Raw genomic sequence first — 27,451 nt, forward strand, 5'->3', positions numbered from 1 at the left:
TCTTAAATGCCGTAGTTCAGACAATTGCAGAACAACATCCTAGTTAGTGTTATTGGTCAGCACAGCTGGTGAAATGCTGGCAAAAAGACTTGCAAAGTGATTTGAGAATGCTCTGCTTGCTATAAGTCACTACCCCCAAATTAGCTTAATTAAAACCAGCTGTGAGAAAGTGGCTGCTGTAACTGATAAATCTCATTTCCTTCTTTCACATGTCTGTGGGCCTGGAGCTGGTGATAACTGCCTGCTTGGATGCAGTGAGGATCTTAAGGTGGTTGTAGTTCCCTTCCATATGTGCAATTTTGAAGTTGGCCCTAAATCCAGCTTTTGGCTCACATTTCTCCATATGGAGACCTTGGCCTCAAAATGTGAGGGTTTGTATATCGCACTGAATAACATCTATTATGGCTAGTGTTGCCATTACTTGATTTGGTTTGGGAGATCTCATGGGCATGTTTGTTTTAGTAGGGTTGAGAAAGAATGTCAAGGTTATTCAGGCTGAGAAGGATGCTCTTTTATTAAAGTTTAAAGACCTCGCAAAACCAAATGAACCCTCTCCCCCACACTCCAACCCCAGGCTTTAAAAACCACCAGCTTAAGCCATGTAGAAACATACAGTTTGTTTTCTCTTAGTGATCAGACCCTTGTGTTTTGTGACCTGGTGCCCTAGGATTCTGCAGTAGTCCTTGTTCGTAGGATGCCCTGCTTGCTGCTCGCTCTCCTTTTCCTGTCAGCTGTTCTTTTGTGCAGGCGATTTCAATCAAACTTACGGCCAAAAGTTGCCAATGTAGCTGGTTTATCACAAACCAAGAGGCTGTTTTCTGATTTGATCCCAGACCTGCCAGTGTTGAGCTGTTACTTTGCCAGTCAAGTACAATTGTGGCAGAGGAGGCGGCTGTTTTAGGATAAGGTTAATAAAATGACTGTTGCCATCTATGAGGAGTTCTGCTAGTGGAGTAATCCAAGAATAGTGAAACTCTAAAATTAGTGAATCCCAGAGAGTCTATGAAAGTCTGGCTGGGAGCGTACATCAGCAGGTGGCTGGAAATGCTAATGGGGAATGGGGTCTGTTGTGGAATGCTGTGGAGGGCTTGTCTTCCTGAGATCCCGATGGGTTTTCTTTGTGGAAATTGGATTCCTCTAAGAATGGGTGCTGGCAGCTCTCAATTCCTGAAGTTGCAGCTTTTGATGAAGTAGAGTTGGCAGTTTCACATTAACTATGTCAAAACCACTTGATGTTGCAGTGATGCTGGTACTGCTGGATGCTTGGTTACTGTTCTTAAGCAAGCTGCTCCTTTGTGTTGATGGGTAGATTAAAGTCATCTGTTGATCCAGGGTGCGGGTTTTTGTTGCTGCTTCTCGTGTTTGTTTGCTCTTCCAGGGGTGCCAAAAGTCCTCCAAGTCTAGGTGGCTGCTCTAAAGAGCAAAGTTAGCATGGGTGTTCGAGTGACAACACTGAATTGTGGCACATCTGATGATTTGGACCTTGACATTTCTAGTGTTCATTTTAGAGAGATGGGAAGAAAAATGTATGAGTAGGTGTTTGGTTTCACAAACTTGTGAAATTTAGTTAGGTGCTTAGAAGTTTATTTCCATTGATCTGAGACTGGAACCAATGTTTCTTAGTATTTGACCTTCTGTGTGCCCTCAAATCTGTTCTCTCACTGGATTGTTTCGCTGCCAAGTCTTAATTTAAAGAGATTCATTGTACTTTTATACATGGTGTGATGGGAGGAATACTTTTTCTTTAGATAATCTCCAGCTATATTCGTCCAGGGACTAGGTAATGTGATGATGAACTTCCTCTCGTGCTGCTGCTGTTTGAATAACTTCTTCACTGTCCTGCAGTTTCAGCACATGGAAACAACCTGCTGGCAGTATCCAGTCCATCTCAGGGTTATTTTTCTGACATTTTGGTGAAGCAAGTAATTTCCTCAAATCAAACACTTCTGTAAAAGAAGGTAATAGGAAGTGAAAATCTGAATATGCACTGTTCAGAGTTACAGTTGGGGGGGGGGTTATTCCCATCTGCATATGGGAGTTTCATAGTCAGATACTCAAGGAACAGCATAGCATTTTTTTGGCATCCTTCTAGGATGCATAGATGACTTCTGGAACATTTAGATTTCAGATGCATGTGTCGGTGTATGGTTGAGGACATCGTGCAGCTTTTGGTGGTGGTAATGCCCTGTGTAGATCAACTGCTGTGGCTGCAAGGTAAAGAGAAGCTGGAGTCACACAAGCTGCTCTTCAAAGCATGGACTTTGAAAGAAAACATGCTTGGTATCTCTCACTATATATCAATTACCTCTAAACTCATGTACCTTGTAGGACCTCTCAAATGCAGATTTTAGAGCATGTTTTGGAAACTTAATGAGTTTTAGGGTTTGATGGGCCAGAAGCCTCTTCAGATTTTGGAATCAGTTGTGGTGGTCCTGTTTAAAAACAAAACAGTATTTTTGTCCCCAAACTAGGGGGGCAAAAAAGCAACAGAGAAAAATCAGTCCAACATTTCTTTCTCTATTATCACCTTCCATGTGAATAAGTAGTCTGGTCTGTTCTTGTAATGCAAAAGTAGGACGTTGCCATTTTGTAGAGAAGATGCCCATACAGCACTTCTGTGCAGGAGTTGTTTTGCGCCCAGGCACTTCTCTCGTACCTTACTCCCTCCTGCCGTTTGTTTGGGTTGTGAGCAGACAGGAGAGATGAGAAGTGTCATGGTAAAGCTGTCCATATGGACTTGCTGGCAGTTATTTTGGCAGCCGGGCCAGATGTATGCTTTAAGGTTTTGGGAGGCTTTCGACCACTGGCTCACTATCCGAAGTAGTAGATCATTTTCAAACAAACCCAAGAATGTGAGTTTCCTGATGGAAGTATTTATATTTCTGGAGCACTGGTTATTGCTTTTGAGGAAGGGGAGGTTTCTGAGAGCTAGCTCAGAAACGCCAACACAGAAAAAGGTTTTTTTTTCTATGCTGAGGACAAAGGGAAAAAATGGTGGAACGGCTCCAGTAGGCATGAAAACAAGACCAGAGCATTAAAATAGTTGTTGTCCTAGTTGCTATAGATTGCATGTAGGTATTTTTTTTGTATGTAAAACAAAGATAATGTGCAGCTGCCTCCCAGAGCTCTGTGAAAGCTGTGAGAGTATCTGTAAGTTTAAGGCACCGTCATTAGTACAATTACTGGACTATGATTTAAGGTTAAAAGCCCGTGTGATATTTTTACTCAGAAACAAAATACAGCTTTGCTTCATATTGCTGTGATTAAAGTCTGATACAACCACTGATGCTCAACAGAATGTTATTGTACCGAGCTGGTGCTGTATTCTTGAACCACATTTTCACATTTGTTCCTGCGTACTTCCCAGCTGCCAGTATCCATTTTCTGCCTTGCACATGCTTCTTAAGCTTAGAAGAGAGAAGTCTTACTGTTTTGTAATTTATAGCATGTCCCACTTTGGAATTTGGGTGTATGAGTGACTTCTTGGTGCTACAGTAATAATTGAAACCAAAATATAAGACTTGGCTTTGGATGATGCAATAAATATAATTGAGTTCCTTAAAATGCTGAGAAACTGCTTGGGATTCATTAAACGGTTTCTCCCTGTCAAGAGAAGAACCTCTCGGATAGCAGCTTTATTGGTGCAGTTTGGCTTGCTTCTTTTCCTGACCTTCTACAGTAGATCTGTACCGCATCTAGTGTCGTGTTCCTCGGAGGCGAGTATGTTCCCTTTGAACTCCTGCACCACGTTGGTCTCCCCTTTCCCTTTGCATCTGGGGGATCTCTGATCCCATCTGGAAAGAGCAGCCTGTGAGGCCGGGGCAGCTGGCAGTCCCCTGGGAGAGGCAGACGCAGCAGGTACCCAGGAGGTGCGAATCCCACGTGCTCGGAGCAAAGCAGTGCATCATCCTCGTGCCCAGGGTTGGTTGTGTTGGTCGTGGCGTTGCAAAGTTGTGTCACGGATCCAAACAAACACTGTCATTGTAAGCAAAACATATCAGCACTTCCTGCTATTAAACAGTTGTTTGGGCACCACCAAAGACAATCGCAATGTAATATCCTTTTGAAGCCTTTGCCAGCTGGCGCAGGACGCCACATCTTTTCATTCGGTTCATTCATTGCGGAATAAAGAAAATCGAATGCTCAGAACGTTTGAAAAATACATCTGTTTGGAATATGAGCATTGTTTCTTGTTTACTTAATTTGCCACTTCATTACAAATGTCCTGATGGAAAAGGGATGATGAGCACCACAGCAAGCGTGTCAGTTGGTGATGCTCCATGAAACTCACAAGGGAGATCGTACAAGGTCCTTCGGGCAGCATATCCCTAAGACCTATCCCATAGTTGCACACGATTAAGTGACAGGATGCTGAGAGCTGATGGAGGATTGCTCTGCAGTTCACAGTGTAACCGGTAGATCTTGGTGTCACCTAAGATTACTGAGACAAGCGATGATACTTAGCTATATTCATTCTTTGCTCTTAAGCCTTTTTTCCGAGGCTCTTTGGAGAAAAAGCAGGCTGTTTATTTCAGCACATGAGAAACTGTTTCATCCAATGACTTGTTCAGGGCTGTAGAGTTACCACAATAGGACCCAGTGCAGTTGTGCTCTTGGTTGGCTGTGAGTTTGCCGAAGGGGAGAGCTGAGGAGGGGCGCCCAGGGCAGAGCCCACACCTGGTTCTGGACCCCTCCATGTCCAGCTGGCACAAGGAGCCCAGCCATGCCAGGTGGGAGCCAAAAAGAGCAAATCTGATGAGCAAGGAGTGAGGGTTTGGCTGTAGGCGTGGCCATGGAGTCATCAGTCTATGAGAAGGGGGTGTCCTTGAGTCAGCCATGGAAACGGAGGGAGAACCTGCACGGCCTGCTGTAGCACCTGGGTACTGTATGCCTAAAAAAGCTAGTGTTACACAAATGAGGATGGTGTTTAAAGAGATGCTGGCTAGAACAAAAAGAGAAGCTTTTCAACTTGATGAACTACATAAGTGAATTAATATTTACCTCAGAATTACTTTTCTCCATTTTAGTTAAATTGTTTCATTGTTTTATTCTCAAATTAGGGTGCATCTTCCCCCACAGGTTATGTTACGTGGATTTAGCATGAGCACATTCCCCTGTCTCTTTACTAGTGGCACAGAGGGCCAGCATCCAAACTTAGTGTAATAGAAACAAGGCCAGCAGTTTATTAAAGTACAGAATCCAGAATTCATTGGAAATGTTCTTTACAATCAGATGTTTCCTGTTGCTGAAGATTCATCCTGTTGCTGAGTGACTTTTCCCCTCCTATAAAGGGAATAGGTTTGAACTTCGAACTCGGGGCTGCTATCAGTTGGAGACAGCGCTGAGCAGAAACTGCTCGTGTGGTTTGCCTGCCAAAACTCGCAGCCCCTCCGGTTACTGCTGTTAGCGTGCACAGCTGTGATGAGAAAGTGGTGCCTGTGCTGTGTGTCTCGTCTTGATATTCCTCATCTCACACATTGTAGGTGTTAGGATACCTGCTCAAACAATATGCTTGCAATTGTAATTTCTTGTGGTGTGTCGGCATGGGAATGCTACCTACTGCTTTTCACGGAGTACCTATGTCAGAGCTGAGATGACTGGTGAGGGCAGTCCTGTGTATGTTCTCTCACCTCCACTGATGCTGTGACAAGTGGTGCACAAGGGGTGTCGTAATTACTGCCTTGAGCTTTGAATAAAGAACTTGAGCAGCTCAGAACATCCCTGAGGCTGTGGCAGTGGAGATGTTGTACTGACTAGTGGTCCTAAGACAGAGCCATCTCGCTGTGTTTGCAGAAAGGTGCAGAAGTATCCAAATTGGCTGTGCTGTAGAAGAATGCTAAGTAAAACAGAATAAATAAGGTGGGAGGCAAAACATTTTTGCCAAAACAGGATACTTGATAAATTCTGTCCTACTAATCTATTACTAGACTGGATAAGTGACTTGGCCTTTCCTAAACCTGTCTTCAATGAGTAAAACGAAGAATTAGGAAGTGAAGGGTAACCTGTCAAGTAACTTGTAAGTGCAGGCAGCGTTGTAACAATCAGGAAATAACTTACAAAATATGCTTCCTTTTATATTTGGGAAATTAGAAGGATGTACTTGTTATCTGTTTAAGAAAGAAAAACATTGTACAAGTTTCTCATTTTTACATCGAGGCTTTTATTTTTGCCTCTACATTTGTAAGTACTTAATTTGGTGTCTTAATTTGGTCTTTTGTTTAATAGTCGCACACTGGACAGGATTTATTTTTGTATTGGTACTTAATCTGAATTTGAAAACAGTATCTTTGTTCTTGTCAAGATGAAGTTGTGTTTTACAAAATCCGAGGAAGAGTGTTTATCTATGCAGTATCTCTGGGAAGTAGAACTGAAATGATTTAATTCCCTTCATATCCTTGGACATAAGAATTGCCTAGAGTTTGTGTAGATATGATAAGACTTTATTCCAAATACTTCTTCCTTCTGAGCAGGAGGTGCTCTGAGATGGGTCAGCTGGCCAAAAGAATCTCCACAGTAGTATCTTTTCTGAGAGTGGCACTGCATTTGTGAGCTTCATTTTCTGACTTGTTGAAATATGATGATAATTTTTGTAATTATGTCCTCTTCTTTCTCTAAGTTATGAAGAATTTTGCACCTTAAGTATAGGCAGTTTGTGTCACAGAAAGTTGCCCTTAAATAGAAAACACATTCTGATGGCTAACGGGGCATTTGATCCTATCTCTCTTGAAAAAGGGAGGCAGCTGAATGACAGACCTGTTTTTATAATGGAGAGTCTTCTCATTCCGTGCTACAAAAGAAGCACCTAACATCTTTCTTTTCACTCTGACTCTCAATCAGGATTTTATTCTTTAATGTTGTTATAGCAATTGCCATCCCCAGTGCAGGTGGTGGAGCTCTGCAGGATATCTGGTCTCAGGTCAAGCTCTGGAGGCAGAAAATCACATTACATGTTATTAAATATAGGTTGCAGTTCTGTAGGAGTCGATCAGCGTATCTGGAAAGCAGGGTTATGGAATGGGAAATTTAAGTGATCATGCATACAAGAAATCAATGCAGACCTCAGAGCCTGAGCTCTGTAAGAGGATGTGCCAAATTGCAGCCTTATGTTGCTCTGTATTATTGTATTCCCTGTTTGGCTAGCTCTGTGGAGCGTATTACTGTAATGGCATGTGATATTGAGGCTGTGTTAAGCCTTTATTATTAAACTCTTATAACTCCTCTGGGACTAATGGTTTGTGGTTTCTCAGGACCACTTCCAAAGCAGCACGCAATCTTTTTTTTTTTTTTTTTCTTTTTGCCAGGGAAGTCTGTTTATTGCTAAAGTCTTTTCTTTTTTTTTTTTTTTTTTTTTTTATATGAAGGAGGAAAAAAAAGAATAAGAATTTATTGGTTCTACTTTGTTGGTTCTCAATAGGATGAGACAAGTATCTACAAATCCTTGCAGGGAGAATTTGTAGGGGAAAAAAAGTGGCTTCTCAGAGGGAAGCTGTAAAGAACCTTGCTGAAACTCTGAAACACCACTTAAGTAAACTTACAGATTGTTTCCTTATTAAACATGGATTATATTTGCCACCACCATTCTCTGTTGCCACCGTGGATTTTCATTTTCTATGCAGCGTTTCCATCAATGATGAAATTGAAGCAAGGACAAGCGTTTGCACTGGAAGTTGGTCTGTGTATTTGCTCTTATGTGGGTTCAGTAAGTCCACAAGATCGGGCTCTAAGAGCTGATTCCACACATCTCTGCAGAGTGCAGTACCCAGGCAGGATATTGGGTGTTTATCCTATGGTGTTTGTAGCTCTTTCTAGGTGTATAAACTTAAGGTTTTCCAGCATGATCCTGTTTCTGTGCCTCCTACAAACTCTACAGTTGGGTCAGGATCATCACTCCTTTATGAAGACTCAGATCTTCATTTATTTTTCTGTCATTGCAGATGTAGGTGTTAGGAGGCTGCAGTGGTGGAAGGTGCAGCAGCCTGTAAGGGACAGTGGTCAGATAGTTGTATGCTGTCCAGAAATGCCTCGACCTAGACGCTGTATGCAGCAAGATGAATAATTTCTTTCCTCTTTGAGGACAAGGGATGGTGGTGTAGCATTATCCAGGCTGTCAGAAGCTCAGGGATAACAAAATAAATAGGGGGAAGGATTTGCAGGACACCCAAGAGCATGTGAGGAGGTGAGTTGAGGGGTCAGGGACTTCTGAAGGGAGACCCTAACCTAGAAATACAGTCAGCCCTCGTACCTGGGTGACTTATGGCACAGGTACTACGTGGTCCAGGTAAGTGGAGACATCTCTGTTTTGCAGGATTTTTTTGACTTCAGGGCAGAACTGTGCAAATCCAGTTGTGTTCCTTCAAAGGCAAGCTCAGCTGTACACCCAGACTGGAGTTTGAATCCATTCCCAGAGCAGCACTGGGTCTGTCTGCAGTTTGTCTGGGAACTCCTGGTTCCCAAACCAGGCGGATCCTGTATTGGGTCTGTCACCATGAGCTCTCGCGTGGCACTCCACAGCCCGAAACAGCTGTGGTGGAGCAAATCCAGGTAGCTCGGCCAACCCTGGTTTCCTTGGGGTGGTGGAGCAGGTTTACACCTTGTGCTGATTTCAGGTGCTGTAGCTGGCTGGTGAGTGGGAAGTGACCCAACATAGAGGTCCCACAGCGGCTTGGACCCAAGGTGACCCAAAGCAGCTCTGCTGTCTGGCTGGCGAGGTCTCAGATGTTGTTATTCCTGGCACCGAGTGCCTTCTAAATAAGTATTTCTTCTGTCTTTGTCTCTTCTGATGGTTTGGATCAGATCCAGGATTACATCTGGTTTATGCTGTATCTTCTTGTGTTTTTTCTTTTTTTTTTCTGCTCTAGCTACCGAAAAAAAGATTGAAGCTAACGTGAAAACAGATGTAAAAGGCTGGCATTATGGTGTGTGCAGCCTTAAGCTGTGCATGTTGGCAAGTTATTGGGTGTCAGGTTTCATGATTTGAGCATGAAGGCTGCTCTTCAGCTGGGAAGGTAGAAGAAAAAACGTTTAAGCTGCCTTATGGAAGTAGGTAGCTGAAACATCAGAGGCTGCTCCCTCAGACATGATCACTTCTTGGCACCTAGACCAAGGGCGCGTGTAAGTGGGTATGTTTTACATCGTGTCTTGTTAAATTTTATTTGCCTTTGAAAGACAGAATGGGCTCAGGGGCTTGGGGGAAGGCACTGTGCAGGCCAAGCAACCACTTTGCCTCTGAAAAAAAAGTCTAGAAAGCCCAGAGGACTTTGAACTGAGTGATGTCTGGAAGAGATTTGAAGCTGGAGGCAAAAAGCCTATTCTTGTTGTGTTTGCAGAAGCAGGACTCGGTGTCTTTGCAAATAAATCAGGCTTAGCTCAACTGCTTATCAAATCTCCATCAGTTTATTACAAAAATCACCTGTAGCACTTAATTTCATTGCATGCGAACAGCTATCTGGGTGGAGAAAAGGTGATATGATGATTATCCTCTCAGCCCTTTCCACGTTTATTCCCTTCTTTCTGAAGCATTAATGCCAGAAATAAACACTGTGTTTTAGTAAAGATCTGTGGTTTGGGGAGGCTGACTGTAATACAGCCTATTCACAGTGAATCTGGTGTTGAAACTAATAGTCACATGGACAGAATTGGAAAAGGGAGCTCGCATCCTTACTCTGCTGGTCGTGTTTGTTTGTGGGAGGATGCTAATGTTTTCAGTTAAGGAACTGAAACATAAATACAATTATTGCAGCCCCCAAAAATGGGGCTTGCAACGCTTTTCAGCCGTTCTTAGATAGGTCCTAACATTTCACGCCCAGTGGTTGAATGCAAAATATACTGGGAAAAATGAGTGGCATTTAAGATTGGCATTAACTACAAAGCAATATTTTATGTTGATAAAAATCTCAACAGTTTTTTACAAGTAGAGCCCCACAGAGATACTTCAGAATTAATTGATGGCAGATGAATTTAACATAGATAAAAAGAATAAAACCCCTTGCTATTTAGAATAATATAAAGATGTCTGAATTTCACTCCCAAAAGAGGAAATACAGTTGTTAAGTCCAGATGGATTTTTATTTTTATTGGAATAGGTTTTGAAGCTAGTAATCTTTTTTTTCGTATTTTTTTTAATGTTACTACCACAGTGTTGGGTCTGGGACAGAACAGACCCTTTTTAAAAAACTTTTTTTTTTTTTTTTTTTAAATCAATTTAGGTGAATGGTTTTACTGTGTTGATTTTGGAAACGAACACTTTATTGAATTTGTAAGATTTGGAAAATGAGCACAAGGATGAAATACAGTATAGAAAACTCCAGGGGTTTGTCCTATGTCAAATTACTGTCAGCTGAATTGGGATAACTGTCAGTGTCGATAGTTGTCACCTGCCCAAATGCAAGGTGATGCTGTTGGGAGCTTAACTTCCTTCCAGAGTGCTAAATCTGATCGTGATAGTGTTTTTTGCCTTGCGCTAACGGCTTGCACAAAGGCAGCTGCTGTGATGTTGCAAGTGGTGTGATTACGCTCAAGGCCTAAATTGTGAAGAGAAACTGAGGAATTCAGTCCATTCATTTAGCTGAAGGTGAGAGGCAGTTCTGCAATTAGTTGCTGTGCCAGTTTAAAGCTTTTCATTTCATAGTTATTAGTGCTATCACAGCAGTCTGTTCTTCCCTGTGTTTGCACACTGGCAAGCTGTCTTTAAGTTCTGGGCCTGATTTTGCTCTGGTGGTGGTGGAGTAGAATTCCACGGACTTTCTGCTTCGGTTTGGGATTGGGATCAAAAAGGATGGCCAACCAGGTAGCTTACTACCAAAACAATTGTTACTTTATCTCTAGCAAGAATAAAACTGGAAGAAAACCAGCACTGAGCATTGTACCATATGGCAGCTCCACTTGGTGGAGCAGAATATCAAACCATTACTGATAAATCTTGCAAATGGGTTCTAGGCTGTGGAGTAGTACATGAGGAAAATGAATGCCCAATAAAGGAGGCTGAATCATGTGGTAAGCTAGATGCAAGCAAGCAATATTTGTTTCTACATGGCCAAATTTGAAGTTTTTTATCTAAAAACTAGGAACTAGAAAGCACAATTTGTCCCATCATACATAACAGTGACTAAAAGTCTTGGTAATTAGCTGGTGAGCAGCAGTTGCTGTTGTGACCATGGCTAACAGTGCTGATGTGCTCGTCAGATGGCAAAATAAAAGGGTGTCAAGTAGAGGTTGTATTTTTTGGATATTTCACACCTGTTGCATATAGGTGAAGGATGTCCATGACTTGAAATGTGTCTATGCAAGAGCCGCTACTATGAAGATGTGGAAAACATGCCTTACGGTGAGAATGGCAAGAAGCACAAAGTACTTGGCTTAGCAAGCAGAGTGTCAGGAAGAGCTGGTCTTGATAATGAAGTGCCTAAATGGGGACAAAAAGTTCATAATAAATACGATAAGAAAGAACTCTGAACTCTGCTGTCTAGCAGTGAAAAGCATATTATGGTTCAGTTTTGGCAAGGTCAACCAAACTTATTTACTTAGGCATAGACTGAAATAATTTTTAATAAATTACAACTACTTCGTTGGGTGATGATTTGTTGTGTTCTCGAGTGCTCTGCCTTACTGGGTGCCTGTTGTTTGGCTGTTGAAGTTCTTGTGTTTCTTGGTGGAATGGAGCATAAGGAGTTATTAAAGTAAAATAACAAGAAAATGTTACAGCGATGGTGCTAAGAAAAAGGGGAAAATGAACTTGTACTCTTGTGTTACAGATTCAGTCGTTCTTTCCTTTGACTCCGTTGGACATACAATAGGCTCAGGTACAACCTTGCCTTCTTCTCTCTCTCCCACCTCGTGACAAGGCCGCTATCTGACGGGGCACGGTAGCCATGTTGGGAGGCAGGTAACCCAGTCAGCCTCTGGGGGGACCAGCTGCCCGGCCACGCTGGATGAATAGCTCCTTTGCTAAGTCTAGTGGAAGCATTAAGGGTCTTAGCGTGACATGGGGATTAACACTGCCCAGCTAGGAAGATGACCTGGCCACGTTACGTGCGGTCACGGTGCGGCCTGTTCTCATGTGAAAGGCATTAGGATGATGTCACCCACCAGCTGAGGAGAAACTGCTCCATGCTACTGGGAGAGTTTCTCAGCTAAATAAACAGCTGAGTTATTTGGAGAAAGACAGCAGGAATGGTTCCAGGAAGGAGAAAGCAAAAGGGTCACAGTTCAACAAATAGGGCTGGAAACTTTTTTTTTTTATTATTTGGTGGAAGTTGACCAGCATTATCAAACCCCAGGGCAAGTGCTGCTCATCCTTATTTCCTTTGGAACCTGAGCACGACCTTCAATTAAACTGAACCAGAAATAAAAAATTATTTTGTGTTGGAGGCACTTAATGAAGCCAGTAACTATCCATTTGGCTATCAGTAAAACATAAGCTGTAGCCAAGGCACACCATAGTGGGCACCATACTCAATAAAATTCAATTTACAGTGTATGTATAATGATACGTGAACTGCAAGGGAAAGCTAAGAATTACTTTTTATAACTTTAAACCCCTTAACACTTAAAGGTTGTGGGTTCTTCTTAAAGGTTCTTCTCTTGCAGAAAAGAAAATATAATCCTAAGAAAGGTTTCACATTTTATCTTGATTGGTAGCCTTTCCTCTTAGGTTCATAGGAGCAACATGCTGCCTTCCAACATAGCACCTGTCTTCTGCCTGCACACTTTGAAAGAGCCTGCTGCCTGACACTAATGGCAAAGCTTGAACACCCAATTCTGGTTTACTAATCCCAGAGCTAGTGGTAGTTACTTGCTTTGTTTACGATGCTCCAAATGCTTTCTGCTATCCCTGCATCTTGCTTTAAAATCTATACCTGGAAATTGATCTGGTGTGGTTGCATGGTCTGATGTGGGAGAAACTTAGGGTGCTGAGTGTGGAACGGGTATGGTGTGCTAATAGGGAGAATAGGACCTCTCAACTCCCTTCTACTAATTATTGTCAATCATAACTGAAGTGTGTCATTGCCTGCTTCCTTCTGCATTGGGTGATGGTTTCTTTAGCCTGCAAAAGTAGGGGGGGAAAGTTGCATAGGTTTGGAATATGAAATCTCTGAATAAAATTCAGCACAGTATTTAATTTTGATTAGAACTGAGCAAGTCTGAATCAGCACACCTTCACTGGAGTTATGCTGGATTGATATTGATACAGCTAAGACCAGAATTTGTCCTGGAGTAAAACTTTGAAATATTACCCACTACGTTTCTTCCATAATACTTTTTTGGCTTCTAACACATGTGAAAACAGTTAACCCTGTAGAGAGCTTCCAGTGCAGGGTATCTGTAGAGTTAACCATAAACTTTGTTATGATGCTACCAATAGGGTGGTAAATGTATTTATGAAAAGTTCAACTGCTCCATGTTTTGTGGAGTACTGACACCAAGGAGTGTGGGAGATGAGGCTAATGTGAGCCAACGGACTGTCTGGGTGTGCTTTAAAAACACTGGTCTTTGTTCTGCTTGTGCATTGCAACAAGCTTGGATTGGTTAGGGATAAGGCAGTAAAATTTGATCTTTTGCAAATCCTTGCACTGCAACTAGATTGATTTTTTTTTTTTTTTTTTTCCACTGAAGAAATACAACAGAAACTCTTATTTGAGAAGGGAGGCTCAAAAATGTCCCAGAAAGCTGTATGTTTATTGCCTTCATATTTAGTACTCTGCATTCATTGTGCTGGAAACCAGCTTGCTCTGAACAGTGTATGCTCTGATGTGTGTAATAAGATTTCAAGATGTGTGGTGCCTATCCAACTGAGGGGTAGCTTTCCTTGTTGAACAGGAAGGAGAGAGAGAAAAACTGTGGCTATTGTGCTTCCGCGGTCCATCCCATCTCACCTTGCTGCAGACCCAGGAAAAGAAAGAGCCCAGAAAGAACCAATGGCAGCTCCAGACCCAGCCATTCCTAGTAGGTGATGTTTCAGGTTGGGGTAAGGAGGGGCAAAAGGTGTATATTGTGAAATGTAACAATACCTATACCATTTTTTATCACTCAGAATCGAGACAGCTGTGAATAGTAGTTTTGCTGTTAAGTTTTCATGCTCTTTAAAACTAGTACACTGACTTCTGTCTTCATACTGATCAGCTTTTAGAATTGCTCTTTTGTAATTGTTACTCCTACCTTGTTGCAGCTTCTGTATTTTCTTTGAGCTGGCTGTTCATCCTCATCTTGGTGTTCCCCTTAACTCTTTGTCCCGTGTGCAAATCTTGGTTTTCAGTGAGGTTGGAAATACCGCCATATACTTCTCAGGCTAATCGTACTCTTTAGGTTGCTCTGCATAAGACTTTCTGAACTCTGTGTTCCAAAGATCATCTAGCTATTAAGCCTTAAAGTACTCTTTTACAGAAGATAGAGGACACGACAGTCAAATAGTCTCAGAGTGAGACTGAACCGTCTGAGGCTGATGTGGTCTGGCCTTCCTGAGCCCGGATGTTTTTATGATTATCTTCTAGATTGCCCCTTCCCTTGAAAGATAAAGTTTGAGCAGCAGAGATAAGTGTTTGACATTATGTCTAGGCCAGTGTTTCAGCCAAAACTGTTTCAGGAAGGATGATTTCCTACCCTGAACTTGGAAACGTTCAGTAGTACAGTGGCTGTTTGTGTAGACCTAGATTTCATCTGCTTGCAGTAAAGAACAAATGCTCTTTCCCCAGGCCCTAGTTGCTTTGTTCTACTTTGTTGCTAGCAAATCAGACATTGGACCTTGGAAGTCAGATTTACGCCCTCACTGTCTTAAGACTTTTTCTACATGGTGTGTGAGAGCAAACAAGTAAAATTTGTTTTTGCTAAGCCTCATTAGGAGAAAAGTGCATTGAAGGTGTAACTTTCCCATCTGCTAATGCAGTGCTGGAAAAACCTAATGACTGTAGACTTGCACTGTTGTTAGATGTGTTCGGTTGCAGTATTGACAAATACCTGTTGTATAGCAGTTTTGAACTACCAAGTCTTCAGCCTGTAGTTGCACTCTCTCTGTTCAAGCAGCCAAATGTTAGTGAGGTCTTGCTCAAACTGTGTAGAGTATTTTAACTTGCTTCTTGTTGTTGTTGCTTTTTTTTTCTAAATTTCATTCTTGGCCCTTATCAAAAGTTTGGCTTGACTTAGGTAAGGAAGATGGGGCTTTTAAAATTTAATTTAGAATAGCCTATCTACTGCAGCTCGTGCTTGTAAAAGCCCACATGTGAGACCATGCCTCCAGATGGTGAATTTGGAATAACAGTACAGTAATCAGCTGTGAGTTTAAATCTGTGCTTATTTAGGTGTTTGCTGCTAGTAATTCTTTCTGCTAAAGTCCTGAACCTTTTTGATGGGAGAAGCTGATGGAACTACAAAAAGAAACTGTTTCTTTCATCTGTTGAAGATGCTCAGATCACCACGTTGGGAAGGAGAAGAACCCTGAGTCTGTCCTTCTATACAACACCAGAGTGAATTTGGTGACTATTTTGGATCTCCTGCATTTTGGATGGAGAGTGGCATGGATAGAGGCCAGAATAGGAACACAACTGAAATTGTCAGGTATTAAGTTGGCAGAATAGTGACAGATTTCTAGCATGTGAGAAAAACATTGGTGAGTTGCAGATCACTTGCTGTTCTTTGGCTTTCCCCATGAGAATCTGGTAGCACAGGTGGCTGCAATTGCAAACCCTGTTGAAATGTTCCAGAAATATCCTTCAATCTGCTCACTTTGGTTTCTAAGTTTAATGGCAATTAACTTAGATAAATATGTTAAATAATAGAATTTGTGAGGCTCTGGTGGATGGTCTTGAATTGAGGGAAAACTATTTCAATTTACTTTTGGAGCTGATATGGTCCTAGTATGTGTTCCTTCGTCTGCTTGTTTTTTTCCACATTGCATCCCAGACTATCACTTAATACTACCTGGTGGTGATGGGAAAAGAGAGGTGGGGAGCTGGGCTTACTATGGTGTATTTTTCTGTATTCATGTAAAGTAGAGAATAAATAGGAAAGACATTTTTTCTGCTGTTGTTTTTAGTGGCTTTATCTGGCAAAGAGCTTTTCCCATTTCATTTCTGATTAATGAAGTTCTACTTCATTCTTTACTGTTGGAGTTGTAGACTGTGGGAGCTGTTGGAGTCTTTGCCAAGGACTGTCACGTATTAGTTGCATAGTCCATACGTGACTCGGCCAGCATGTTCAGTGTCATCATCTGTTGTCTTCTCATTTATGCTCAATTCCTCCAATTGAAAATACAGCTGCAAATGGGTTGAGGTGCACACGCCAAGAAGTAGTCTAAAGAATACCTTGAAGTGCAAGTATTTTAATGGGATTTCTCTCTATCATGTGGCATCTCTGCATCAAGTCAGTACATCCTGTAGGTCAGTAAAAGCCAACATAGATTACTGTTTTGTTAGTATTGTTCTTGACTTTTATTAGGAAATACGACACAATATCTAAAATGAGGAATATCTCAGATGATTCAGTAGGGCAGCATTAGCTCCATTAGCTACGTGAATACATGGCAGTAAATGAAACAACTGTTTATTTAGTAAAGGTTGCAGTCTGGCTCTTAAACAGATGACTCCCTAGGAAGAGAAAAAGGGCATACATAGGTCATAGGAGGAAAACTTTCATCTTCCAATTGGAGTATTTCACGGATTTGGCTTAAAGCAGTTGGTTTTCTGTCCTTGGAGGTTGCTAGAGTTGTATAATGCTGACAATTCTTTTAGAAATAAAATCTATGTTAAGGTAGCAGAGCCTTTCAAAATGCACTAAGCTGGAATTACCTCTTTTTTTTTGTTTGTTTTTTCCCTATTATACCTGTTTTGGAGGTAAGATAGGCAGGCAAAAGACCCTTCTGATGGATGACCCATGCAGCACTATCAGCGAGTGATTGCTTATTTGCTCTTGTGCCTGGGGGATCAATAATGTAGTTGCAGTGCCTAGCGAAGGAGACCCCTCTGGTGTATTGCTTTCCTCAGGCTGTAAAGCTGGTCCAGATGTCTTTGGGGCCCCAATCAGGAATTACGGGGGAGGGGGGAAAAGATGAAGGTATAGAGCTGGAAACTACTTCCTTTTGCTATTAAATGTGAGAAAATAAGAAGTATCATCGTGAGGTTAGGTGTCACCAGGGTATGCAGGGGTTTGTGACTGGAGACAGATTTCCCTGTTTCCCTGCTTTTAACTCTCAGGTTTGAATTTCACTTGTGCTGATAGTGCTTGGAGTGTCTATTTCTGCCAAATAGGACCATTTTTTATCAGGTGCAGTATTTAGAAAATAAATATAGAGCTTGCTGCAGCAGATTTGGTATCCTTAGATCAGTTTGCACAGCCTATGACCAGTTTTAATGGATATGAAATACCAAGTTTTGCTGCTGTTGTTGGGAACTGATCTGCAGTTCCTATTTTATTTCTGCGTAGAATGTTGTCTGATTTTAACCATTTGGGCTGAAATCTACGCTGGAAGGTGGGATCACGTTTCAAATTTATACTTTCCAAAAAAAAATAAGCTCTTAGTCTTTTCAATATCAACAGAAAAATCACAGCATCTTAAAAGCATTGTATTAATTGTTAACAACATATTCTCTGTATTTCTTGTTTTGGCCCTGGTTCTCTAGACTTTATCCTTCCAAGTGGAAGGAGTAGTGTGGTCAGGGAAGGTCTTTTGCTCCCTACAGAAAAGGAAAGCTTAAATGAGGATACGTTGTAAGACACTGAAAAATCATTTTTTATACATATGATTGGTGATGTATGCTTCTAGCACTGGGCTGCAAGGGTTAAGAAGTTTTCTTCACTGATATTGTTGGTTCTGTGTATTTTTACAGTGCAGGGAGAAGCACCAAGGATGTGGTTTGTCATACACTAAAGGTTCTTCCTGGTGTCACTTGAACAACCTGCAGAAAAAGGCTGTTAAACTTGCATGCAAAAGAGTGAATGGGGGTGAGGAAAATGGAACACAGGCTTTAGGGGATGGATGCGCAGTCTATGCAGGGGCAGGGCTGAGGAGCACAGGGGGCCTCAGTTCTGTCCCTGCTGAACTTGGCCATGCAATCTTTTTTTTTTTCCAGTTATTTAAATAGTCTAAAAATTAATGCTTTCATCAGTAAATTCCATCATTGAAAAGGTTAAAGTGGAAAATCCTGAGGAAAGGATGCAACATTGTGTGCTTGTTTTTCCAGTACTTGCATCTTTGCTCACTAATCCTGAGCAGTATTTTTTTAACCCTGGAAGAAAACCTTTCCTCCTTCCATTTCAGTTGATCCATTGCATATGACTTTTTTCTTCCATTCTTGTTCTGTGAGTTCTAGCAGAATCGCTTTACATCAGCTGAATTTTTGTAGCTGTCCATATGTCTTTGCTTCGTCCAAGGTAAATGCGCGGGGCGTTTGACCCTTTTTCATTGCAGGGTAAGTCGTTTTACCTGGCCTTTCCCACAGATGTAGGACCCACATGTGGACAGTGACCAAGGCTTAGTTTGGTTTGAGACCCCCAATTCCACTGAGACCCAACTGCACCGGACAGGACGAAATGTATCAGGGTGGTCTGAGCTGTTCTTGATAAGACTTCTGTCTCCTGAGTATCACACCACTTTCTTTGACAAACACAAACATTTTGCACAAAACAGCTGCAACTGAGCTTTCTGCCTTCCCTCCTGTATTTGCATTACGGGTTAAACGCAGAGAGAACAAAGGCTGCGTGTGGCCCATCTTCTTCAAAAGTTTAAATTCATATTCCAGTTTTGCTGGCTAAGTTATTTGTACTGTGCTTCTAAATAGGTAGATGCTAAAGGAATAGTACTGAAGTCACGGGGCAATCATTTACAGTAGTTTGGAAGGATAAAACCAGCATGCCAAGTCAATTTTTGCCTTATTGATTTCAGATTTGAAGCATAAGGGAAAAATTTTGCACATTTTGCTTGCATATAGCTACATGGTTACAGATGCAAAATGCAAATTGAAAAATAGATTGATATTGTGCGCTGTGCCTTATGGCTTTTTGGGTGGTCTGTGTGCAGTTTCTAGACATTTGACAATGCATTTCTCACTTGCTGCCTGTTAGACGGATTTCTCTTGGATGCTTGGGAGAAATTTCCATGTTAATGCCAGCACTGAATTTGGCACAGGGTTTGCATCATTTATAGAAATTGCTGTGCTTGGCTGTACTTCTGTTCACATAACCATTACATGCTTTGTTAGGAAACTGTTGTCAGTTATTAAATTGTTATTCAATGCTGGTCTTCGTGGAAATGGAGACGTGCGTTTTACTTCTGACCTAAGGAGACCTCTGGATCTTACGGGCATATGATGAAACTTAGTTCCAATGTTCATTCATTTCTGTGCCTCTGTCCAGCATCGTACCACTTTGCCAGCTGAGATCTGTAGCTTCCTAGCACAAATGACAAAGTGGTCCTTAGGTCTCCTCTTCTGTTACTGTTGCTTTTATCCCTTCTGGGTTCAGCTTTGTGGGCTGAGAAGGTGAAGTCTTGTTCAGATTGTTGCATGGTGTTCTTCTCGTGGAGGCAGAGTGAGTTCCTTGTTCCATTTGTTCATTTTATTTGTTAATTCCAGCCAGCACAGCTGTATAAATGCCTTGTCTGGAGACTGGTGGGAAATGCCATTTCTCGGAGTGGTGTGAAACCCTGCCGGGCATGGTAAAGTCAAAAGTGAAATGACTGCCACAAGTACAGGCAGCTTTTGGGTTCATTGTAGCCAAGAACATCTCTGTGGCGTGCCCAAAACTAGTGTGGGTCACAAAACGTGATAGCAGCTTTTTTTTTTTTTTTTTATCTGATTCTTTATCCCACTGCATGAAAAAGAAGAATACTGGTGTGTGTCAGCTGGCTTTAAACAAAGGTGGCAGGAGGTGGCACAAGCTGTAAGTTAGGGCACGGGGAGGTTCAGTGAGGGCTGCAGCAGGCTCCTGCAGCCCATGTGTTCACGGGAGGGAAGGGCAGGAGTGGGGCTGTCACCTTCCCCTAACCGTGAGCTGAGGGCTCAGCTCAGTGCATCCCCTGTAGTCACCACAACCTGACCACCCACCACCGTGCACTGCAGTGACTTTTGTGCCTGGTGCTCCTAGTGACAGAGCTAAATGACACTGGAAGTCTGTAACGACTGATTTATGCCAAAAAGGAAGCCAATTTTGAATCCATAATCTTGAAGCTCCTAGCCTCATTCTGGGAGGAGCAGCACGTGATGGAGACTCATTTTGCAGCCAGTAGGGATGCTGTGACTTCCAGAAGTCCCCATGAGCTGTGGTGGCTGTGGTGACAGCAGCGTTTCTCTGCCTGCCCTAATTTGCACGATTCACCAGCCGTTGAGAGGAGGGGCCATAGATGCTTCTGGTTTTAATGTTACAGCCTGAAAGGACAATTCACATCCTACTTTCTTTTGAAAAGTGACTTTTCCAGGATAGGTGACATACATTTTACAAGATCGCTTTCTATCTCTGCTAGTAATCATTACTGAACATCACAAGTAAAAACTTCAAACCTAGGAGAAGTGAAGAGTATGTGACAAACGGAAAGTAAATCTTATGAAACATTGTAATGGAGGAATGTCATCGGTGGCCCTTAGTGTTTAGTACACCTGTGTTTTCTGGTGCTTTGCTCATAAAAAGCTGAGTTAGTAGAAACCCAGGATGTTGTGCTGGTTATGAGGTGATGCATCTCTTATTGCACTTCCTCTCGTTGTATTTCCTGCTGGGAAGGATGGAATGTTAGCTGGAGCGGGGTAAGGATGACAGCAGGTTGGTCACTGGCTGTAGGTGCTGTAAAATAAATAAACCTCTGTTGCCATTTGCTCAGCATGGATGTTTTCGGAAGGAGGAAGGGTTAATAAAAATTGAACGCATGATTTTTCACAGACCTTTCTATGCATGGTCCTTCATGTAGGGGAAATAAGGATGGACAGAGATAATTTCTTGTGGAAGTCAGGAGGAGAACAGCACACGGGGGCAGTGCAGCTTGCAGTAGGCAGGGCAGGAGGGATGATGCATGGGTGTGCTCCTAACTCTGCGTGCAGTAGGGAGGGACGGGACGGGGGTGGCACGCTGGGTGCTGGCAGAGAACTGACAGTGCGTGCCAAGATCTCGTGCACACATCCTTCAGCTTTTGTTAGATAAGTTATGTGAAAAGTGATTCTTCCCTTGACTCGGGAATGAAATCTCAATGGATATAAAAACCAATGGCACGGTTTGTACTGACCTACCTGGTGCAGTCATTTTATCTCAGGTACATGTTTAGGCTTTCCTGTTCGTCGGTAAGCGTGAGGAGCTTGTTTGTGGTCTTGTGTAAAATTCTGCAGCAGAAACTCTAGTGGTGTTTAGTGAGGAAGGCAAACTTCATTTCCACTGCATTCTTTCTAAAAGACTATGAGCAATCTTTTGCTTATTGGTTGTGTTTTGTTTTTTTTTAATACATGCTGATTGTTGAGCTCTTGATGGATTATCCTTTACTTCTATGTTTGTATTGTTTTTTCTCCTATTGTAGTGAGACCCGGTGGTTCTCAGTGTGAGTAGGCCCCTGAGCATAACCCAATGCAAGCAGGGGCACTACAGCTAACACTACAGCTGTTAGTTTTTCTTGTGTCTTACCTGAATTCTAAGAGTTTTAATTTTTGTTTCAAGTATTTGATTTACAAGACAACAACGTATTCAAAAATGCTGAATACAAAGCTTCCTTTGTATGGTAGTTACAGGAACTCAGTTCTCACTTGGATTATCTCTGACTGCTCCCTCTTGGAGTCTCTGACACTGGCTGTGACTTCGCAGTTTCCTATTGAACGGCATCACCTGAACTTGAAGCGTTTTTGCCCCCCTGAGTGACTCTGTATAAAAGGCTGCTTGATTATGAACTTGTGGGTTGGCATAGACAAGGAGTTGAGAAAAACTCGAAGGCTGTACCACATCAGGACCTAGGAGGATTGTTTTTATGAATTATGAACATTGCTTTGCTTCTTTGATTGCAAAGATATCTCAGTTAATTCTACTTATATGTAAGTTAATCACGGTCCACATGCTTTGGTATTTGCTGGACATTCAGAAATGATGGTTTGGGAATACCTTGAAGTATCAATAATCTGTGATAACAGCTGCTAGCAACTGGAAATTCTAATCTTCAGTTAGAAATATTTTTTATGCTATTTTCAGTTAAAAATAATTATTGCACTTCTGCAGTGTTATGGTTTTGGTGCCTTTTGCAGAGGAGATGCTTGCAGTTTTTGTGATATTGTGTCCCTTGCTTTTGTCTTCCAGAATACGACAAACTGGGCTTTCTCCTGAACCTGGACTCGAAACTGTAAGTAAACAGTGGGACTCTTCTTTGTTTCTGTAGTTACAAACTTCTATTGCAAGCAACTTCGACGTCACTTAGGTAGTTGGCTCACTGGCCATATACTCCTACCTGGGACAGTCAAGTCCTGCAGCCACCTGGCAGTTGCTTTACACTAGGCTTTACTGACTGGCTTGGATTGTGGTTCACTGTCTTTAATTCCTTAATGACTGATCAAGAGACTATAAATGTCCACCTGAAGCCATGCTTGTCAGTCTGCTCTAGATGTCCATCCTAGATAACCATCTTCCAAATGAGGAGAAATACATTAAAAATTCGAAAGCAGGAGTGATGTCAGTCTGCAATTTTCTGGGAGGTTTAGAAGTTTTACTTCTACTTTTTTCTTTAAAAATGGATACTACTTTTTTTGTTTGTAAACTGGAGTGGAAAGAACCTCAGTACGAGATGGTGGCTGTGACCATTTGCTAGGTCAGAAGAACAGCAAAGTGCCAAAGGAGGATATTCATCAGACTTTTTGCCATAATCGGTCAAATTGAGACTGAACTTCGTAACACTAGGGGTCACTAGTGACTCTGTTTCTGAGGTCAACAGCCTAGGGGAAATTTTGGAATTAGGAGCAAAAAGACTACTAAAAACCTTCTGCTTCTACTACTTAAAAAGACATTGAAGCAATCCAGTAGCTTTGAGTGACCTGAGGATGCATCCCCCACCCAATGTATCACATTAATTAAAAAAAATAAATCAGTGTTTTAAGAAGCTTCAATGTACTCATTGGGTGTAATGTGAAGGTTTTGAGTTTAGTGTTGCTGAACAGTTTGTGAGCATCCATAACGAAATAAAAGCCTTACATCTGTGCTGGGAACTGTTGTTTGCACTAAATGAGAAGATCTCTAGGTAGGAGCTGCTTTTACAGAGGAAGGTGAGTATATAAATTACTGTAGGTGAGTGTATCAGGTGGGATAGTGCTGTGGAAAAACGGAATCCTGATTTTGTAAAGGATCTGTATCTCATTCAGTGTGCAAGAAGTGTGACGTTTATTGCATGAATTAAGGACAGGGTTTCTTTTTGGTAATTTAATGTTCTGTGCTTTATTTGTTGCATACCCATGCTGGCTCCCCAGTTCCCATTTCTATATTAAATTTTCTGTACTGGGACATCCTTGTGACTTAGAGAGCCTTACAGTGCTGTGGATGAGACGATAGATCATCAGTTTATACACAGATGCTAAAGCAGAGAGATTAGTCCAAAATTGTGAAGCAGGTAAGTAACTTCTGAATAAACGCCTTGGTGCTAGTGAAGAGAAAAACAATTTCACGTTTTTTTAGTAGTCTGATTTATTTATTTTTTAACTTACTTAGTTTTTGTCATTACTGATATATTGAAAATGCAGCTCACTGGCTGTGCACTTTTGGCATAGCAGCTTTGGATGCCAGCCTGTCTAAACCACTGCTTCAGTCTTGTTCTTCCTATCCTTCCTTCTGTGCTCACTGTCCTTTTGTTTGTTGCTTTTAGCAAGACTCATTGTGTCTTCCTTCATTTCATACCTGTGTTACGTTCTTTTTTTCTCTTCTTTGCTGACTTAGCTGTTTGGGTTACACCTCTTTGAGATGCAGCCTGTCAGGTTTTTACCTGCTTGAGGGCTTCCAAAGCCCTAAACACTTCTATGTAAAATTCCTCTTGATAAAAATTCTCCCATTATCTTTAATATAAAAAAAAAAAAAAGACTAGTCAAAAGATATTTATATAGCACTGTAAAAATGTGTGTTTGCTTTAAAAGTAGACCAGCCATAAGTTTAGCTTCTGGAAAGGCATGAAAAATAAAATCAACATGGTTAAAATAAATACAATGAGTTTAGGTTAAGGTGCAAAGAATGCAAGTATATCCGTAGGTGAAATCACATGGCTGGTTTTTGTGTTTTTGTTTGTTAACTACAATTGTCCTTCCTTGGTTCTATTTTTCCCCCTGGTTTCTTTATTTTTCCTCTTTGGAAGCAAAGGTAGCCCTGCTTTGAGGTGGACCTGCCGGCTTGCAGCCGTCCAGCCTGAATCATTCTGATTTTTTTCAATAGCAAGAGAGCTAGAGAAAAGCTGAAAATACCATAAAACATACAAAATAAATGTTGAAAGAAAAATGGGTGTTGGAAGATGAAGCCTAAAGGAATTTGCTGCTGTTCCACAAGTTTACCATGTGGTCAGGATACCAAATGTGTTTTCTAAGTACTTTCTGTGATTTCAGTGGAATTTAATGGTTAAAAATGTGTAGTGCTTTCTGCAACTCTTAATCAAGATGTTATTATTGCAGAAGGACTTTCTGGTTAAAAAATACTTGCTCAGAGAGTTAAGAGGGATAATAACTTCTGTGCTGATGACTCTTTTGGCAGAAATAATTTAATTATATCTGTTGTGATATAATCGTCCTGGTGGAATTTTGCCATAGATCATAACTTTATAGAGTGCACTTAATTGACAGAGTGCGAGTACGTTGTGTGACTTGAAGCACTTGGGGCAACAATTAATTTTCTCTCTTTTTTTTTTTAAATCTTTAATCTTTCATTTGTTCGAAATCTGTTCCTGGCTGTGTTACTTAATATCAGTTAAACTAATGGTGTGGAGGAGCAACACTTTCTACAAAGGCATGGTTGCAATAAAACTTAAGTGCTCTGATGTTAATTTTAAATTACATTGTAAGGAGGAAAGTATTTGGCAGGAATAAATAGAAATGTATCCATTTGCCTTTGCATCTTTTTTTGTTTACTACTTTATCATCCTCTACCTTGTAGGTACCCAAGACATGTTATTCATTTTGTTGTGGTTACAGCAATGTAATGGTTCTGTTCACTGGTTCTCGCTGAGTTCATGAAAGTTGTAAGGAAGCCGGATTTGTTCTCTTTGGAAAGAAAATGTCAGAAATACATGTGTGTTCTCTGCGGGAACTTTATGGCTGATGCATTCCCTGCTATGGCATTAGGGAGGCTGCAACGGCCAAAATTCTCACCTGGAAGAGGATGGGAAGTTTTTAAGGTACTGCACAGGTGTTGTTGCTCTGAGCTTGTCAGAAAGTCAAGATGGAAGACGCTTTCTGCTGCCTGTGCTTAGGCTAGCTCTTCCGAAAGTCTTTTAGCTTCTAAAAATGAAGACGGTACCCAGATATAGGGACTGTTAATGAGCTATGTGATGAATAGAAAGCTGAGGACACCTTCAGGCAGTAAAGTTACTGAATTAGCTGTTTTTCTTAGTGAAAACAAGACCTGAATCTCCTCAGGACTAGTTTATTGAAAAAGATACATTGCAAAAGGAACTTATCTTGTAGTTATGTTTGTACCAACCATAATATCATTACCAAAGTTAGAATGCCAAAACAAAATATGCCCAAAGTCTGTAAACAGCCTGGTTGCATCGGTTTCTCCCAGGTAAAGTGGTTTTCCAAGCAGCAGAGCTATGTACAATTTTTAAAGCTTTAAGAATAAAATCCAACATTCACTGGTTGTGTAGAGAAGTATATTTATACAAAAAATACAATACAATTCTTAGGTCTTAATCCTTTTAGGGGTGAATAGTTCCTGAACAGTTTAAGGCCATCAGTCATATTAGTGACTCAGCCAGTGGATTACTAGGTGCCACCAAGATTTGCAGTTGCTTTCTAACATCTGTGCTTGGCAAAAGGGTTGCATGCTTTTATTGCTATTAAATATTTATATTGTAGTAATTCTTTGAGGCTGGCCAGGTCCTAGAAATGAGTCTCATTCACTACAGATTCTGAGTCATTCTCAGAGCAGAATCTCTGTTTGCATGGAGTGAAAGGAGAGTTCTGCAGGAGGATCAGCGTATGGTCATGTAGTTAATTATAGAGTGTGTCTTAATGCGTATTTAGCGAGGCCCAGCTTAATGTTGTGTGGTCCTGTTTAGTTTGTCACTTACTGTTTTGTGCTTGGTTTAGTTACCATAATGATTACTTGGAGTTACGCGTTAGAAGTGTCGATTTGTTTGCCTTGTGCATGTGAAAAGCTCCTTTTTTGTAACAGCCAGTGTGACTGGGGGGCAGTTGCATTGTCTCCCTTATGCTTCTATACTTGCTTTCCTTACCTTGCCTGCATGCCATTTTACGACACGAGAGACTGATGTTTGGTCAAACTGCTCCTTCTGTCCTCAATTCAAACTCATCCTTCAAAAGCTATTTTAGAAGATGCTTTAGCTGCTGGATCAATGATGTTACGCTTCTAAATAACAGCCAGATAAATGCCTGCCCTGGGTGATGGCTGTTCTCTTCACCTGCTGCCACAGTCAGCTCTAAACCTTCATGGTAGAATCTCAGCTGCTGAATGATGGAGGAGGTGTCCCAGGGTTTGACTTTGTCTCGGGAAGAGCAACTCCCTGATTAAGTCTTGCAACTGTTAGGAGATGTGCTCAAGCTTCCTGCCAGCATTTGGAACTGCTGGAAGTAAAATTCTTCACTTAATAAGACAGTGGTATTGTAATGTGTTAATTTGAGAGAGAAAGTTCTCTTTTTTATAGGTAGAATCAAAGGCAAGAAAATTACTACTTCTTTCAATCAGAAATAATTATGGTTGTCCACAATAATAAAACATGAACATAATTAATATACTGTCTTTATACAAGATATGGTATACATTTTATATAATTCTTCTAAGTAATTAAAATATGGAATATTTTTTCCAGTGTGCTCTGTGCTTTGGTAGGTATCTTGTTACATGCTATTACAGCTATTCACATGTTTTTCCAATATTATAGATGTGGGAGATACAATTATTCAAAAATCTTTGTTGTGATAATTTCAAGGTTGTCTTTGAAAATAAGACAAAAATTTGGGTCTTTGTAAAAAATAAAATAAATGGAAAGCAAAAAATAACCTTCACCCTGCAAACTCAAACGAAATTTGATCTAGTCTTTGAAAAGACTGTAAGAATTGAGGGAGTTTGGGGCTGGGGAAACACACAGATTGGATTACTTCTGTTTGTTGAGATTTCTTTCCTTCAGAGCTTTAATAATGAAGAACTGCAATGGAGCCCCTTCCCCTCGTTTTGTTTCTGGGGTAGGAGGTTGCTTTGAAGCTACGTGTGTGTCTATGTGTGGTACTTTGCCATTAAGCACTGTAAAAATAAGCAATCAACATGTTGGAATGCTGGGCTTTCCTCGTGCCTGCTGCAGGGGGAT

The 27,451-nt window shown here is 41.3% G+C and overlaps 1 protein-coding gene across 5 annotated transcripts in view; it reads left to right on the forward strand.

The window, feature by feature from the left end:
• ST3GAL3 (ST3 beta-galactoside alpha-2,3-sialyltransferase 3) overlaps positions 1-27,451 on the forward strand; it is a 170,386-nt gene that overhangs the window by 24,507 nt on the left and 118,428 nt on the right. For 3 of the 5 annotated variants that reach the window (XM_035333846.1, XM_035333844.1, XM_035333848.1), the window contains 3 exons: positions 11,751-11,798; positions 13,816-13,941; positions 22,243-22,285. In XM_035333846.1, coding sequence (XP_035189737.1) covers positions 11,751-11,798; positions 13,816-13,941; positions 22,243-22,285 — 217 coding nt within the window. The remainder of the gene's footprint in view (positions 1-11,750; positions 11,799-13,815; positions 13,942-22,242; positions 22,286-27,451) is intronic. The other 2 variants (XM_035333845.1, XM_035333847.1) reach the window with 2 other exon arrangements.

The sequence above is a fragment of the Oxyura jamaicensis genome, chromosome 8 (assembly GCF_011077185.1).
Source record: "Oxyura jamaicensis isolate SHBP4307 breed ruddy duck chromosome 8, BPBGC_Ojam_1.0, whole genome shotgun sequence".
Taxonomy (NCBI): Eukaryota; Metazoa; Chordata; class Aves; order Anseriformes; family Anatidae; genus Oxyura; species Oxyura jamaicensis.